At 43.3% G+C, this 16,041-nt stretch overlaps 1 protein-coding gene across 1 annotated transcript in view; it reads left to right on the top strand.

The window, feature by feature from the left end:
* LOC118398887 (potassium voltage-gated channel subfamily H member 1-like) overlaps nucleotides 1-16,041 on the top strand; it is a 102,083-nt gene that overhangs the window by 2,193 nt on the left and 83,849 nt on the right. Inside the window, exons 2-7 of the mRNA XM_052474930.1 lie at nucleotides 1,893-2,016; nucleotides 7,195-7,301; nucleotides 7,690-7,818; nucleotides 8,103-8,221; nucleotides 8,958-9,125; nucleotides 9,813-10,037. Coding sequence (XP_052330890.1) covers nucleotides 1,893-2,016; nucleotides 7,195-7,301; nucleotides 7,690-7,818; nucleotides 8,103-8,221; nucleotides 8,958-9,125; nucleotides 9,813-10,037 — 872 coding nt within the window. The remainder of the gene's footprint in view (nucleotides 1-1,892; nucleotides 2,017-7,194; nucleotides 7,302-7,689; nucleotides 7,819-8,102; nucleotides 8,222-8,957; nucleotides 9,126-9,812; nucleotides 10,038-16,041) is intronic.

The raw sequence follows: 16,041 nt of genomic DNA, 5'->3' as shown, positions 1-16,041 counted from the left end.
AAATATTTGTCAGTGTAACTCTTGAGGCTCCACATAAACAGCTACAATATTCTTCTCCTATTCCCACTTTCCCTGGATTCTAAGTGTGTGTGAGAGAGAGATTGTGTGCATATGCACACGCCTGTGTGTGTGTGTGTGTGTGTTACTTCAGAGGATTGGAGTGAAGCTAAGAGTTTCCTGTGAACAGAGATCATTGGCAGTGCAGTGAGGCGTCAGGTAGCCTAGCAGTTAAGAGCATTGAGTCTGTAACCAAAAGGTCGCTGGCTCTATACCCCGAGCCGACTAGGTGAAAAATCTGTCTTGGCCTATGAGCAAGGTGCTTAACCCTAATTGCACCAATAAGTCACTTTGGATCAGAGGATCTGCTGAATGACCTAAAAATGCAGTGTATTCATAGTTATTACACCCAACTCCTATAGAGACAGGGATGTAATTACTGCACAGTGGTGTGAATGTGTGGCTTGGACTTTGATGTTTTTCTTTCTTTGTGTGCTGAAGTCAGCGATAGTTTAAATCAGGATTTTGTCCCTAAGATTTGGGAGTTTTCTATAATCCTTTGTCATAAATATCCTTGGAATTGCCACTGTATCTTCTCTTCCATAAACAATTGGTGGAACACAGCAATTAAACCACATGTCTGTGGAGTATAGCCATTCCTCTGTGCATTTAAGTTGACTCATTAGTTATTTAATACACTATGGTTGAACCTATAGGTGCTTTCCTCGCTCCGTAGCTGCCTGACTATGTCAATCATTTGTGAACGGATCAAAAAGCAATTTGATCCTCGTCACATTGAGTCATGTATTGTTGTATTTTGACAGAGCTTGCTTTTCCTCCCTTCCCAAAAGCAATAATTCATACAAATGTGATATAATACATGTGCTATGTAGCTGCATAGAAACACTATCGTCAGCATAGCAGCGCACTGTAGTAAGCTTCAGTGAGTCTGTGGCTGGTGACAGACAGACGTTTCTATGCCGTTCTGTATACGAACGAATAGCTGTCGTCCTATATCTGAAGGGGTATTACATTACACATGGGAAAGAAACAACAAATCATTCTATTTTATAATCAGCTGGTAGTATTTGTCAGCCTTTTAATGTGTACGTTTAGTTTCTTACAGAGGGTTAAAGTAATGTTCACTGTGACAAATCATCAATGTACATGTATACAAAGAACATGTGAAGTGAGATTTTGACAGTGCTAAAAATGGTATCACTTTAAATACTCAGCAGGATAGCTATCTATTTCAAACCAAATCAACACGGTTTGATTTAAACCCCTGCGTGGATTATCTCTACTTTCTCATAGGTACAATGAGTGGTTTTGAAATAGATGTTATTGTCGCCAGTGTTGGGAGTGACACATCTCTTTTAACACAAGCTTCACATTTTTGTGCTGTCAAAATAAAGCCAGAGGTGTCATGCAATGCTTACGTAGGCATTATGACTTATGTATACCCCTTCAAGCCTAACAGAAACTAACCCTCCCCACATGCAGTGCTTACTTACTCAGCATTAATGGTAAGGATGGTCTGAGACTGAGTACAGTGCCCGTATGTGAAGGATTATTCTGCTGTTCTGTTTTCACACTGTACTGCAGTTGCTTCCATCGTGCGATATGACTGTGCTGACGCCTGTCGATGTCGACCCAGGGTTGGTGTCAACACCATTTCACTTCAGTTTTTTATTTCATTCATGTATTTGGATTTTCTTTCCAAATTGTTTATTTGAATTTGAGTTCAGTTGCTAATCATAAGTGTACTGAAATGCAATTTATCCCAATCCCGCTCCACTGTTATCCCCATCCAGCGTAATGTGTTGTAGATAACTGTGACCAATCACCAACGAGTGAGCCTTACCTCCTTCTCTGTTCCCCCTCATCTTTGACAGATACCAATTTTGTCCTTGGGAATGCTCAGATCGTGGACTGGCCCATCGTCTACAGCAACGATGGCTTCTGCAAGCTGTCAGGGTACCACAGGGCGGAAGTCATGCAGAAGAGCAGCACATGCAGGTAGAAGAGCAGCACACTGCCTTCCATCTCTTTTTATCTAATTTATTGAACAGCAACAATGAACACTGGGGTGTTGTTGTGGTTCTTGGTTGTATTCTTCAGCTCATTTTACTCCATATTTCCTGTTAGCATACTTATTTTCAGATACTGTAGATGAAATCACCAGATTCCATTTTTCATCCCACCAGCATTATACAATGACATTGAAAAGAAAAATTGAGGAAAACAAAATAATCACCTTTCCCTGCCAAACCAAAGGCCATACTTTACAGCTAATGCCACTGTTTTTATCCCAGCCAGCAAGCAAGAATAAATAAACCCCTATTAAGAATCAAACAGACTGAAATCACTCTTCAGACTCTCCAAAAGTGACTTTGTTCAATGTTGGCGAGCTCTGCATGCTCAGCTGGATTAGTTGTTGTTGTGTAAAGCATTGTGGGTGTTTTCGAGCCCTTTTTACACATTTGATCATCGCTGGGAGGCAGTTATTGTTTTCCTTTTCACATTTAAGGTACCATACTCCCTTCTTTAAGTTCAAACTGAAGTTCTGAGAACATTAAGAACATCTTGCATAAAAAAACAACTGATAACTTGCCACCACTACCCTTTTCACACTATTGACCCAAGCTGGACCAAACCAAGGTGTACTGGGCTGGCCTGGTTACACAGTTTGTAAGTAGTTGCTGGAACTGCGTTGGAAAGGACAACGTAAAAATAAATCATCTGAGTCAGCACAGTGTGGTTTGGGTCGGACCTATAGTGTGAATCAGACACAACAATTCTGGAACCTTATGGTAACCACTTGTTGTTTACTGTCTGGCAATTCCAGCTCGGAACCTCAGTCTGAATCTGCTAAATCTGTCCATGCTGGCACGTGATGTGTCGACATGTTCCTGTCAGAATGAAGCCAACAGTCTTAAGGAGATGTCGCATCATAGCAGCTATTGTACAATAAGAAACACTTTTGTTCATTTTCTGTTGCATAAACGTTATGCTACTGTGTGCCCTAATGAAGACAACCCAGTCTGCAGGCACATGGTGTGTTGAGATATGTTCCTGTCAGGAGTGCTGTCAGATGAAGCCAACAGTCTTTGGGAGCCTTTGCACCTTGATCCTTGCGAGCAGGCCCCAAGATACAGGCTCATTAGAATTACCATGTTGTTCAAAGCTAACAACTCCACAGAGCTATTTTTGAAATGGCTGCAATGGTTGCAATCAGTGGTGTGAGACCAGAGTGTTTTAAACCAGAGTGTGTGTGTGTGCTACATTTTTACTGTATCTTGAAGATGGATATTTTTACTATCAGATCATTAAAATGGATCTTTGTGCCAACAAAATCAAATCTAATTGTATTTGTCACATTCGCCTAATACAACACCTGTAGACCTTACCATGAAATGCTTATTAACAAACCCTTAACCAACAATGCAGTTTTAAGCAAAATATTTACAAAATCAAATCAAATAAAAGAGCAACAATTAAAGAACAATAACGAGGTTATATACAGGAGGTACCGGTACCGAGTCAATGTGCCGGGGTACAGGTTAGTCAGTTAAATAAAGGTTTAAATAAAATAAAAACAGGTTAGTCAAGGTAATTGAAGTAATATGTACATGTATGTATGGGTAAAATTACTGTACATAGACAATAAACAGTGGGTAGCAGCAGCGTAAATGGCTTGGGGGTAGAAGCTGTTAAGAAGCCTTTTGGACCTAGACTTGGCGCCCCGGTACCGCTTGCCGTGCGGTAGCAGAGAGAACAGTCTATGACTAGGGTGGCTGGGGTCTTTGGCAATTTTTAGGTCCTTCCTCTGACACCGCCTGGTATAGAGGTCATTGATGGTATAAAGCTTGGCCCTACTGATGAACTGGGCCGTACACTCCTGAGGGGGAATAGACGTTGTCGTGCCCTCTTCACGACTGTCTTGGTGTGTTTGGACCATGATAGTTTGTTGGTGATGTGGACAACAAGGAACTTGAAGCTCTCAACCTGCTCCTCTACAGACCTGTCGGGGGGGTGTGCCCGTCCCTCCTTTTCCTGTAGTCCACGATCATCTCCTTTGTCTTGATCACACTGAGGGAGAGGTTGTTATCCTGGCACCACACTGCCAGGTCTCTGACTAACTCCCAATAGGCTGTCTCATCGTTGGCGGTGATCAGGCCGACCACGGTTGTGTCGTCTGCAAACTTAATGATGGTGTGGGAGTCGTGCTTGGCCACTCAGTAATCGGTGAACAGGGAGTACAGGAGGAGACTAAGCACTGTGTTGAGTATCATCGTGGCAGATGTGTTGTTGCCTACCCTTTCCACCTGGGGGCAGCCCGTCAGGAAGTCCAGGATCCAGTTGCAGAGGGAGTTGTTTAGTTCCAGGGTCCTTAGCTTAGTGATGAGCTTTGAGGGCACTATGGTGTTGAATGCTGAGCTGTAGTCAATGACCAGCATTCTTACATATGTGTTCCTTTTGTCCAGGTGGGAAATTGCAGTGTTGAGTGCAATAGTGCTTCAGGTCAGTAGTCATTTAGGCAGGTTACCTTGGTGTTCTTGGGCACAAGGACTATGGTGGTTTGCTTGAAACATGTACAGTACCAGTCAAATGTTTGGACACACCTACTCATTGCAGGGTTTTTCTTTATTTGTACTATTTTCTACATTGTAGAATAATAGTGAAGACGTCAACACTATGAAGTATACACACTCTTGGCATTCTTTCAAACAGCTTCATGAGGTAGTCACCTGGAATGCATTTCAATTAACAGGTGTACCTTGTTAAAAGTTCATTTGTGGATTTCTTTCCTTCTTAATGCATTTGAACCAATCAGTTGTGTTGTGACAAGGTAGGGGTGGTATACAGAAGATAGCCCTATATGGTAAAATACCAATTCCATATTATGGCAAGAACAGCTCAAATAAGAAAAGAGAAATGACAGTCCATCATTACTTTAAGATATGAATGTCAGTCAATCTGGAACATTTCAAGAACTTTGAAAGTTTCTTCAAGTGCAGTCGCAAAAACCATCAAGCGCTATGATGAAACTGGCTCTCATGAGGACCGCCACAGGAAAGGAAGACCCAGAGTTACCTCTGCTGCAGAGGATAAATTTATTAGAGATAACTGCACCTCAGATTACAGCCCAAATAAATGTTTCACAGAGTTCAAGTAATGGACACATGTCAACATCAACTGTTCAGAGGAGACTGCGTGAATCAGGCCTTCATGGTCGAATTGCTGCAAGAAACCACTACTAAAGGACACCAATAAGGTGAAGAGACTTGCTTGGGCCAAAAAACATGAGCAATGGACATTAGACCGGTGAAAATCTGTCCTTTGGTCTGATGAGTCCAAATTTGAGATTTTTGGTTGCAGCCACCGTGTCTTTGTGAGGTGCAGAGTAGGTGACCGGATGATCTCCACATGTGTGGTTCCCACCGTGAAGCATGGAGGAGGAAATGTGATGGTGTGTGGGTGCTTTGCTGGTGACAATGTCTGTGACTTATTTCGAATTCAAGGCACACTTAACCAGCATGGCTACCACAGCATTCTGCAGCAATATGCCATCCCATCTGGTTTGTGCTTAGTGAGACTATCATTTGTTTTTCAACAGGACAATGACCCATAACACACCTCCAGGCTGTGTAAGGGCTATTTGACCAAGGAGAGTGACGGAGTGCTGCATCAGATGACCTGGCCTCCACAGTCACCTGACCTCAACCCAATTGAGATGGTTTGGAATGAGTTGGACCGCAGAGTGAAGGAAAAGCAGTCAACAAGTGCTCAGCAAATGTGGGAACTCCTTCAAGACTGTTGGGAAAGCATTCCTCATGAAGCTGATTGAGAGAATGCCAAGAGTGTGCAAAGTTGTCATCAAAGCAAATAGTGGCTACTTTGAAGAATCTAAAATATGTTTTAATTTGTTTAACAATTTTTTGGTTACTACATGATTCCATATGTGTTATTTCATTTTTAAAAATGTTTTATTTCACCTTTATTTAACCAGGTAGGCTAGTTGAGAACAAGTTCTCATTTGCAACTGCGACCTGGCCAAGATAAAGCATAGCAGTGTGAACAGACAACACAGAGTTACACATGGAGTAAACAATTAACAAGTCAATAACACAGTAGAAAAAAGGGGGAGTCTATATACAATGTGTGCAAAAGGCATGAGGTAGGCGAATAATTACAATTTTGCAGATTAGCACTGGAGTGATAAATGATCAGATGGTCATGTACAGGTAAGAGATATTGGTGTGCAAAAGAGCAGAAAAGTAAATAAATAACAACAGTATAAAAACAGTATGGGAATGATGTAGGTGAAAATGGGTGGGCTATTTACCAATAGACTATGTACAGCAGCAGCGATCGGTTAGCTTCTCAGATAGCTGATGTTTGAAGTTGGTGAGGGAGATAAAAGTCTCCAACTTCAGCGATTTTTGGTACTGGAACGAAAGGCGGCCAAATGAGGTGTTGGCTTTAGGGATGATCAGTGAGATACACCTGCTGGAGCGCGTGCTACGGATGGGTGTTGCCATCGTGACCAGTGAACTGAGATAAGGCGGAGCTTTACCTAGCATGGACTTGTAGATGACCTGGAGCCAGTGGGTCTGGCGACGAATATGTAGCGAGGGCCAGCCGACTAGAGCATACAAGTCGCAGTGGTGGGTGGTATAAGGTGCTTTAGTGACAAAACGGATGGCATTGTGATAGACTGCATCCAGTTTGCTGAATAGACTGTTGGAAGCCATTTTGTAGATGACATCGCCGAAGTCGAGGATCGGTAGGATAGTCAGTTTTACTAGGGTAAGCTTGGCGGCGTGAGTGAAGGAGGCTTTGTTGCGGAATAGAAAGCCGACTCTTGATTTGATTTTCATAGTTTTGATGTGTTCACTATTATTCTACGAAATAGTAAAAATAAAGAAAAACCCTTGAATGAGTAGGTGTGTCCAAACTTTTGACTGGTACTGTAAGTGAAACAGATAAAGAATATTGTGCAAACAATGCAGTGATCTGAAATCATAAAAAACATGATAAACATGTTAAACACACCTCTGACCTCCTCAATAAGGCATTTCAAGAGACTAATTTTACTTCGTTGCAGCATTCTAACATGTCTATGCTCTTGTTTTTGAATGCTTCTGGGGGACATTAAAAATGAATAGTGTTGTTTTCCTTTTGTGTTTCTAGCTTCATGTACGGGGAGCTCACAGACAAGGATACTAGCGAGAAAGTACGGCTAACGTTTGAAAACTACGAGATGAACTCATTTGAAATACTAATGTATAAAAAAAACAGTAAGTACCAAGTTAACATAAAAAACAGCCTCTTGTCACGCTAATGTATTCTGCCATTTTTTTATGAATATGTACAATGCTGTTCCATCGCCAATTGGGAGAGTACTAACCCTGTAGATCATGGGCCGTAGCATTAAGCGTCTCATAGTAGGAGTGCTGATCTAGGATCAGTGTTGCCTTGTAGGTCATAATGAATCAGTGGAGACCTGATCCTAGATTAACACTCCTACTCTGACATGCTTTATGAATAAGGGCCCAGTCATACCTCCCCGTGCCGCCAGCAGGGAGCTGGGTCTTTGAGCCCAGTTTTAACCATGTGCTTTTTTAATAAACACGTTTCTGTTGACAGCTGTATTCCCCTATAATAATGTATGTTCTCTCATCTCAGGAACGCCGGTATGGTTCTTTGTCAAGATAGCCCCTATCCGAAACGAACAGGAAAAAGTGGTGCTGTTTCTGTGCACCTTCAGTGACATCACAGCCTTTAAACAACCAATAGAAGATGAAACTTCAAAAGGTGAGTGACAGAGTTTGTAAGTGGCAACAAAGGACGTGGTCACATTTACTTGGATAGTCCCCTTGGATAGTCCCCTACAGATGAGTCCTAACTACTTTTTACAATAAAGTATTATAATAACCCTGATGTGTTTCGTCTAAAGCCCTCATCAGGGTGCTGCTTTTAATCTGAACACGTCATTATTAATAATAACACTCTGGTTAGTTAATAAGTTCAATCTTGGTCTACCTTTAGTACATTATTTGTACTAATCCCAAAACCCTTTTTTTGCCTTGTGCTCTCAGGTTGGGGGAAGTTTGCCCGGCTAACTCGTGCTCTGACCAGCAGTAGAGGGGTGTTACAGCAGCTACAGCCTACTGTACACAAGGGAGAGAACGTTCACAAGCACTCCCGCCTAGCTGAGGTACGCTAATATTTATGTCTATTGTACGTGTTTATAACTACACTGATAAAGCTAGGGCGTGTGTGTGTGCGTGTGTGTGTGTGTGTGTGTGTGTGTGTGTGTGTGTGTGTGTGTGTGTGTGTGTGTGTGTGTGTGTGTGTGTGTGTGTGTGTGTGTGTGTGTGTGTGTGTGTGTGTGTGTGTGTGTGTGTGTGTGTGTGTGTGTGTGTGTGTGTGTGTGGAATGACACACACCATTGTCATTCCATTTGGTTACGGTGGAGGCATGTGCGCCAGTGCTGTGAATCCATTTGTCTCTGTCCTTTTTTGTGATTATAGAGATGCACGAAATGATAACACACACACTCCTTTACAAACACATAGATGCACACACACACACCATATATGGATGTAACAATATCTAAGCAACCTTTAAAGGTAGACTCAGCGATATAACATAGATTCAGGAAGGAAACAGCATAGTGGGCCAATTTCCGCAACAACTAAGAGCGTTGAAGCACAAGGCTCAACTTCTCTGTTTTGGGCCCTTGGCTACCCCGCTTTAACAGCATGAAGTGAACCTGTGCACAGGAGCAGATACCGTGTGCCTTGCATCTTCGCTCATCTCAATATCTGCAGTACTGCTGGTGGCAATGTCATTTCACTGTGTGTGTTACAGTGAACTGTAACCTCTTGGTTTACCCCAAACCCTTCTTTGATTTTATTCCATCAAACTCATAAAAGATATACAATCTGCAGGTCCTCCAGCTGGGCTCAGACATCCTCCCCCAGTACAAGCAGGAGACGCCCAAGACGCCGCCCCACATCATCCTCCACTACTGCGCCTTCAAGACCACATGGGACTGGGTCATCCTTATCCTCACCTTCTACACGGCCATTATGGTTCCTTACAACGTCTCCTTCAAGGTCTGAACCATATAATGACATATACTTTATCCCTGACCAAGATGGCTGCCATTATCAGCATATTCTGTCTAGAGCTATGCAGGTGTGTGACATCAACCACTCTATTTTGTGTTATATATCTCGGTCCCACTTTAAATGAAGTACAACTTGTAAAGGCTTTATTTGGCATACATAAATTCATAAGCAGTACATAAAGGCTTCACAAATCATCTATAAGCTTATGTCATGACTCTATAAATGGTGTATAAACATAGAAAGTGTTTTCTGTCACATTTGATTATTCACCCTTCAGTGGGAATGGTTATGTCACCCTTTTATACACAGTATGACATACTCTTATAGATGTTTTGTGAAGCATTTATGTAGTGATTATGAAGGCTTTATGTATGCTTTATAAAGCCTTTATATGTTGTACTTTGTTTAAAGTGGGTCCTATATCTCTATGGTCTAACAAAGATTCTCTAATTTACAATAATAAAGATCCTCTCCTGTCCTCAAGGATGCATAAAAAATAAATGTACTAATAATCTTGGGGAGGTAATATAGATTCTCTGCGCTAAAGCAAATTGCCATTCGGGAATAACACAGATTCTCTACTATACTACTCTATAAATATTCTCTCCTTTTCTATAACACAGATTCTCTCCTCTACTATAACAAAGATTCTCTACTCCTCTGTACTATCAGACCAAGCAGAACAACGTGACGTGGCTGGTGGTGGACAGCATCGTAGACGTAATCTTCCTGGTGGACATTGTACTCAACTTCCACACTACCTTCGTGGGCCCGGCCGGAGAGGTCATCTCTGACCCCAAGCTCATCAGGATGAACTACCTGAAGACCTGGTTCGTCATCGACCTGCTCTCCTGCCTGCCTTACGACGTCATCAACGCCTTCGAGAATGTGGACGAGGTCAGTACTGTGTGTGTGTGTGTGTGTGTGGTGGGTGTTCGTCATCAACCTGCTTTCCTGCCTGGCCTATGACCTCGTTAGCGCCTTCGAGAATGTGGACAAAGTCAATCGGGTCTGACAATATATTGGTAATTTAGCTTTTACAGCTTTAATACTTGAGTTAATTTGAATTTTTGATATGTAGAAATGTGCAACTTAAAGCAGTACGGTCTCGGTTCTGTGTAGAATTTCTCCTGTTCTGGAGGATGCGTGAACAGCTACACATACTAAACAGTCAGTGTGGCCCCAGTGGGGATCTAACCCACAACCCTGGTGTTACCACTACCAGCCCCATGATCTAACCCACAACCCTGGTGTTACCACTACCAGCCCCATGTTCTAATCCACAACCCTGGTGTTACCCTACCAGCCCCATGATCTAACCCACAACCCTAGTGTTACCACTACCAGCCCCATGATCTAACCCACAACCCTGGTGTTACCACGACCAGCCCCGTGTTCTAACCCACAACCCTGGTGTTACCACTACCAGCCCCATGTTCTAATCCACAACCCTGGTGTTACCCTACCAGCCCCATGATCTAACCCACAACCCTAGTGTTACCACTACCAGCCCCATGATCTAACCCACAGTCCTGGTGTTACCACTACCAGCCCCATGTTCTAACCCACAACCCTAGTGTTACCACTACCAGCCCCATTTTCTAACCCACAACCCTGGTGTTACCACTACCAGCCCCATGTTCTAACTCACAACCCTGGTGTTACCGCTACCAGCCCAATGATCTAACTCACAACCCTGGTGTTACCACTACCAGCCCCATGTTCTACATTAGTAGTCTAGTTGTCTAAACCCAGTGAGCTACAGTGGGGCAAAAAAGTATTTAGTCAGCCACCAATTGTGCAAATTATGGTAGAAAATAAGTATTTGGTCACCTACAAACAAGCAAGATTTCTGGCTCTCACAGACCTGTAACTTCTTCTTTAAGAGGCTCCTCTGTCCTCCACTCGTTACTTGTATTAATGGCACCTGTTTGAACTTGTTATCAGTATAAAAGACACAACCTCAAACAGTCACACCCCAAACTCCACTATGGCCAAGACCAAAGAGCTGTCAAAGGACACCAGAAACAAAATTGTAGACCTGCACCAGGCTGGGAAGACTGAATCTGCAATAGGTAAGCAGCTTGGTTTGAAGAAATCAACTGTGGGAGCAATTATTAGGAAATGGAAGACATACAAGACCACTGATAATCTCACTCGATCTGGGGCTCCACGCAGGATCTCACCCCGTGGGGTCAAAATTATCACAAGAACGGTGAGCAAAAAATCCCAGAACCACACGGGGGGACCTAGTGAATGACCTGCAGAGAGCTGGGACCAAAGTAACAAAGCCTACCATCAGTAACACACCACGCCGCCAGGGACTCAAGTCCTGTAGTGCCAGACGTGTCCCCCTGCTTAAGCCAGTACATGTCCAGGCCCGTCTGAAGTTTGCTAGAGAGCATTTGGATGATCCAGAAGAAGATTGGGAGAATGTCATATGGTCAGATGAAAACAAAATATAACTTTTTGGTAAAAACTCAACTCGTCGTGTTTGGAGGACAAAGAATGCTGAGTTGCATTTTTTATTTATTTATTTATTTCACCTTTATTTAACCAGGTAGGCTAGTTGAGAACAAGTTCTCATTTGCAACTGCAACCTGGCCAAGATAAAGCATAGCAGTGTGAACAGACAACACAGAGTTACACATGGAGTAAACAATTAACAAGTCAATAACACAGTAGAAAAAAAGACAGTCTATATACATTGTGTGCAAAAGGAACACCATACCTACTGTGAAGCATGGGGGTGGAAACATCATGCTTTGGGGCTGTTTTTCTGCAAAGGGACCAGGACGACTGATCCGTGTAAAGGAAAGAATGAATTGGGCCATGTATTGTGAGATGAAAGTGAGTAAAAACCTCCTTCCATCAGCAAGGGCATTGAAGATGAAACGTGGCTGGGTCTTTCAGCATGACAATGATCCCAAACACACCGCCCGGGCAACGAAGGAGTGGCTTCGTAAGAAGCATTTCAAGGTCCTGAGGTGGCCTAGCCAGTCTCCAGATCTCAACCCCATAGAAAATCTTTGGAGGGAGTTGAAAGTCCATGTTGCCCAGCAACAGCCCCAAAACATCACTGCTCGCTCTGGAGGAGATCTGCATGGAGGAATAGGCCAAAATACCAGCAACCGTGTGTGAAAACCTTGTGAAGACTTACAGAAAACATTTGACCTCTGTCATTGCCAAAAAAGGGGATATAACAAAGTATTGAGATAAACTTTTGTTATTGACCAAATACTTATTTTCCACCATAACTTGCAAATAAATTCATTAAAAATCCTACAATGTGATTTTCTGGATTTTTTTCTCTCATTTTGTCTGTCATAGTTGAAGTGTGCCTATGATGAAAATTACAGGCCTCTCTCATCTTTTTAAGTGGGAGAACTTGCACAATTGGTGGCTGATTAAATACTTTTTTGCCCCAATGTATATTGATTCGCTGCCATTGAGCTTTTCCTTTTCTGTCTGACTATATCATTTATGTTTGGCTAATGACAGCAGCTAATGTCCTAATCTTAATGTCCTTACCCGCCCTCCAGAAACACCCAACACAGCCTTTTCTCAGTCTCTCCCACAGAACCAATGAGCTCAGCCTGTTATATTAGCTTATATTACTGGACGTCAGGCTGTGTGTGTGTCTCTAGACGAGTTCAGCCTGTTAGCGTATGTTACTGGACATCAGGCTCCATTTGAAGGGTCACAAACCTGTCAGCGTTCATTTGTCTTATGGCAGCCGTTTAGAGTTAATATGCTGGTCGTTGGTTTTGATTTGTGAATCCTTCTTCAGTGTGCATGTGTGTGTGTGTGTGTTAGAGGTCGACCGATTATGATTTTTCAACGCCGATACCGATTATTGGAGGACCAAACCCCGCCGATACCGATCAATCGGGACGATTTTTTTAAATGTATTTGTAATAATGACAATTACAACAATACTGAATGAACACTTATTTTAACTTAATATAATATATTAGTAAAAATCAATTTAGCCTCAAATAAATAATGAAACATGTTCAATTTGGTTTAAATAATGCAAAAACAAAGTGTTGGAGAAGATAGTAAAAGTGCAATATGTGCCATGTAAAAAAGCTAACGTTTAAGTTCCTTGCTCTGAACATGAGAAAATATGAAAGCTAGTGGTTCCTTTTAACATGAGACTTCAATATTCCAAGGTAAGAGGTTTTAGGTTGCAGTTAATATAGTATTTATAGGACTATTTCTCTCTATACCAGCTTCCGTCCCTCTCCTCGCTCCTACCTGGGCTCGAACGAGGAACACATCGGCAACAGCCACCCTCGAAGCATCGTTGCCCATCAAATCAAATCAAATCAAATTGTATTTGTCACATACACATGGTTAGCAGATGTTAATGTGAGTGTAGCGAAATGCTTGTGCTTCTAGTTCCGACAATGCAGTGATAACAAACAAGTAATCTAACTAACAATTCCAAAACTACTGTCTTATACACAGTGTAAGGGGATAAAGAATATGTACATAAGGATATATGAATGAGTGATGGTACAGAGCAGCATACAGTAGATGGTATCAAGTACAGTATATACATATGAGATGAGTATGTAGACAAAGTAAACAAAGTGGCATAGTTAAAGTGGCTAGTGATACATGTATTACATAAGGATGCAGTCGATGATGTAGAGTACAGTATATACGTATGCATATGAGATGAATAATGTAGGGTAAGTAACATTATATAAGGTAGCATTGTTTAAAGTGGCTAGTGATATATTTACATCATTTCCCATCAATTCCCATTATTAAAGTGGCTGGAGTTGGGTCAGTGTCAATGACAGTGTGTTGGCAGCAGCCACTCAATGTTAGTGGTGGCTGTTTAACAGTCTGATGGCCTTGAGATAGAAGCTGTTTTTCAGTCTCTCGGTCCCAGCTTTGATGCACCTGTACTGACCTCGCCTTCTGGATGATAGCGGGGTGAACAGGCAGTGGTTCGGGTGGTTGATGTCCTTGATGATATTTATGGCCTTCCTGTAACATCGGGTGGTGTAGGTGTCCTGGAGGGCAGGTAGTTTGCCCCCGGTGATGCGTTGTGCAGACCTCACTACCCTCTGGAGAGCCTTACGGTTGAGGGCGGAGCAGTTGCCATACCAGGCAGTGATACAGCCCGCCAGGATGCTCTCGATTGTGCATCTGTAGAAGTTTGTGAGTGCTTTTGATGACAAGCCGAATTTCTTCAGCCTCCTGAGGTTGAAGAGGCGCTGCTGCGCCTTCTTCACGACGCTGTCAGTGTGAGTGGACCAATTCAGTTTGTCTGTGATGTGTATGCCGAGGAACTTAAAACTTACTACCCTCTCCACTACTGTTCCATCGATGTGGATAGGGGGGTGTTCCCTCTGCTGTTTCCTGAAGTCCACAATCATCTCCTTAGTTTTGTTGACGTTGAGTGTGAGGTTATTTTCCTGACACCACACTCCGAGGGCCCTCACCTCCTCCCTGTAGGCCGTCTCGTCGTTGTTGGTAATCAAGCCTACCACTGTTGTGTCGTCCGCAAACTTGATGATTGAGTTGGAGGCGTGCATGGCCACGCAGTCGTGGGTGAACAGGGAGTACAGGAGAGGGCTCAGAACGCACCCTTGTGGGGCCCCCGTGTTGAGGATCAGCGGGGAGGAGATGTTGTTGCCTACCCTCACCACCTGGGGGCGGCCCGTCAGGAAGTCCAGTACCCAGTTGCACAGGGCGGGGTCGAGACCCAGGGTCTCGAGCTTGATGACGAGCTTGGAGGGTACTATGGTGTTGAATGCCGAGCTGTAGTCGATGAACAGCATTCTCACATAGGTATTCCTCTTGTCCAGGTGGGTTAGGGCAGTGTGCAGTGTGGTTGAGATTGCATCGTCTGTGGACCTATTTGGGCGGTAAGCAAATTGGAGTGGGTCTAGGGTGTCAGGGAGGGTGGAGGTGATATGGTCCTTGACTAGTCTCTCAAAGCACTTCATGATGACGGAAGTGAGTGCTACGGGGGCGTTAGTCGTTTAGCTCAGTTACCTTAGCTTTCTTGGGAACAGGAACAATGGTGGCCCTCTTGAAGCATGTGGGAACAGCAGACTGGTATAGGGATTGATTGAATATGTCCGTAAACACACCGGCCAGCTGGTCTGCGCATGCTCTGAGGGCGCGGCTGGGGATGCCGTCTGGGCCTGCAGCCTTGCGAGGGTTAGCACGTTTAAATGTCTTACTCACCTCGGCTGCAGTGAAGGAGAGACCGCATGTTTTCGTTGCAGGCCGTGTCAGTGGCACTGTATTGTCCTCAAAGCGGGCAAAAAAGTTATTTAGTCTGCCTGGGAGCAAGACATCCTGGTCCGTGACTGGGCTGGGTTTCTTCTTGTAGTCCGTGATTGACTGTAGACCCTGCCACATGCCTCTTGTGTCTGAGCCATTGAATTGAGATTCCACTTTGTCTCTGTACTGACGCTCCACAAAATATGCGGCCCTTGCAGAGCAAGGGGAACAACTACTCCAAGTCTCAGAGCGAGTGACGTTTGGAACGTTATTAGCGCGCACCCCGCTAACTAGCTAGCCATTTCACATCGGTTACACCAGCCTAATCTCGGGAGTTGATAGGCTTGAAGTCATAAACAGCTCAATGCTTGAAGCACAACGAAGAGCTGCTGGCAAATGCACGAAAGTGCTGTTTGAATGAATGCTTACAAGCCTGCTGCTGCCTACCATCGCTCAGTCAGACTGCTCTATCAAATATCAAATCATAGACTTAATTATAACATAATAACACACAGAAATACGAGCCTTTGGTCATTAATATGGTTGAATACAGAAACTATAATTTCAAAAACAAAATGTTTATTATTATCGCATATGCCCTGACTCTGCGTGCAATGAACTCAAGAGAAGTGACACAATTTCACCTGTT

This window comes from Oncorhynchus keta, chromosome 2 (assembly GCF_023373465.1).
Source record: "Oncorhynchus keta strain PuntledgeMale-10-30-2019 chromosome 2, Oket_V2, whole genome shotgun sequence".
In the NCBI taxonomy this organism is placed as follows: Eukaryota; Metazoa; Chordata; class Actinopteri; order Salmoniformes; family Salmonidae; genus Oncorhynchus; species Oncorhynchus keta.
Note: the sequence above shows the minus strand (reverse complement) of the source record. Positions and strands in the feature narration are given on the sequence as shown.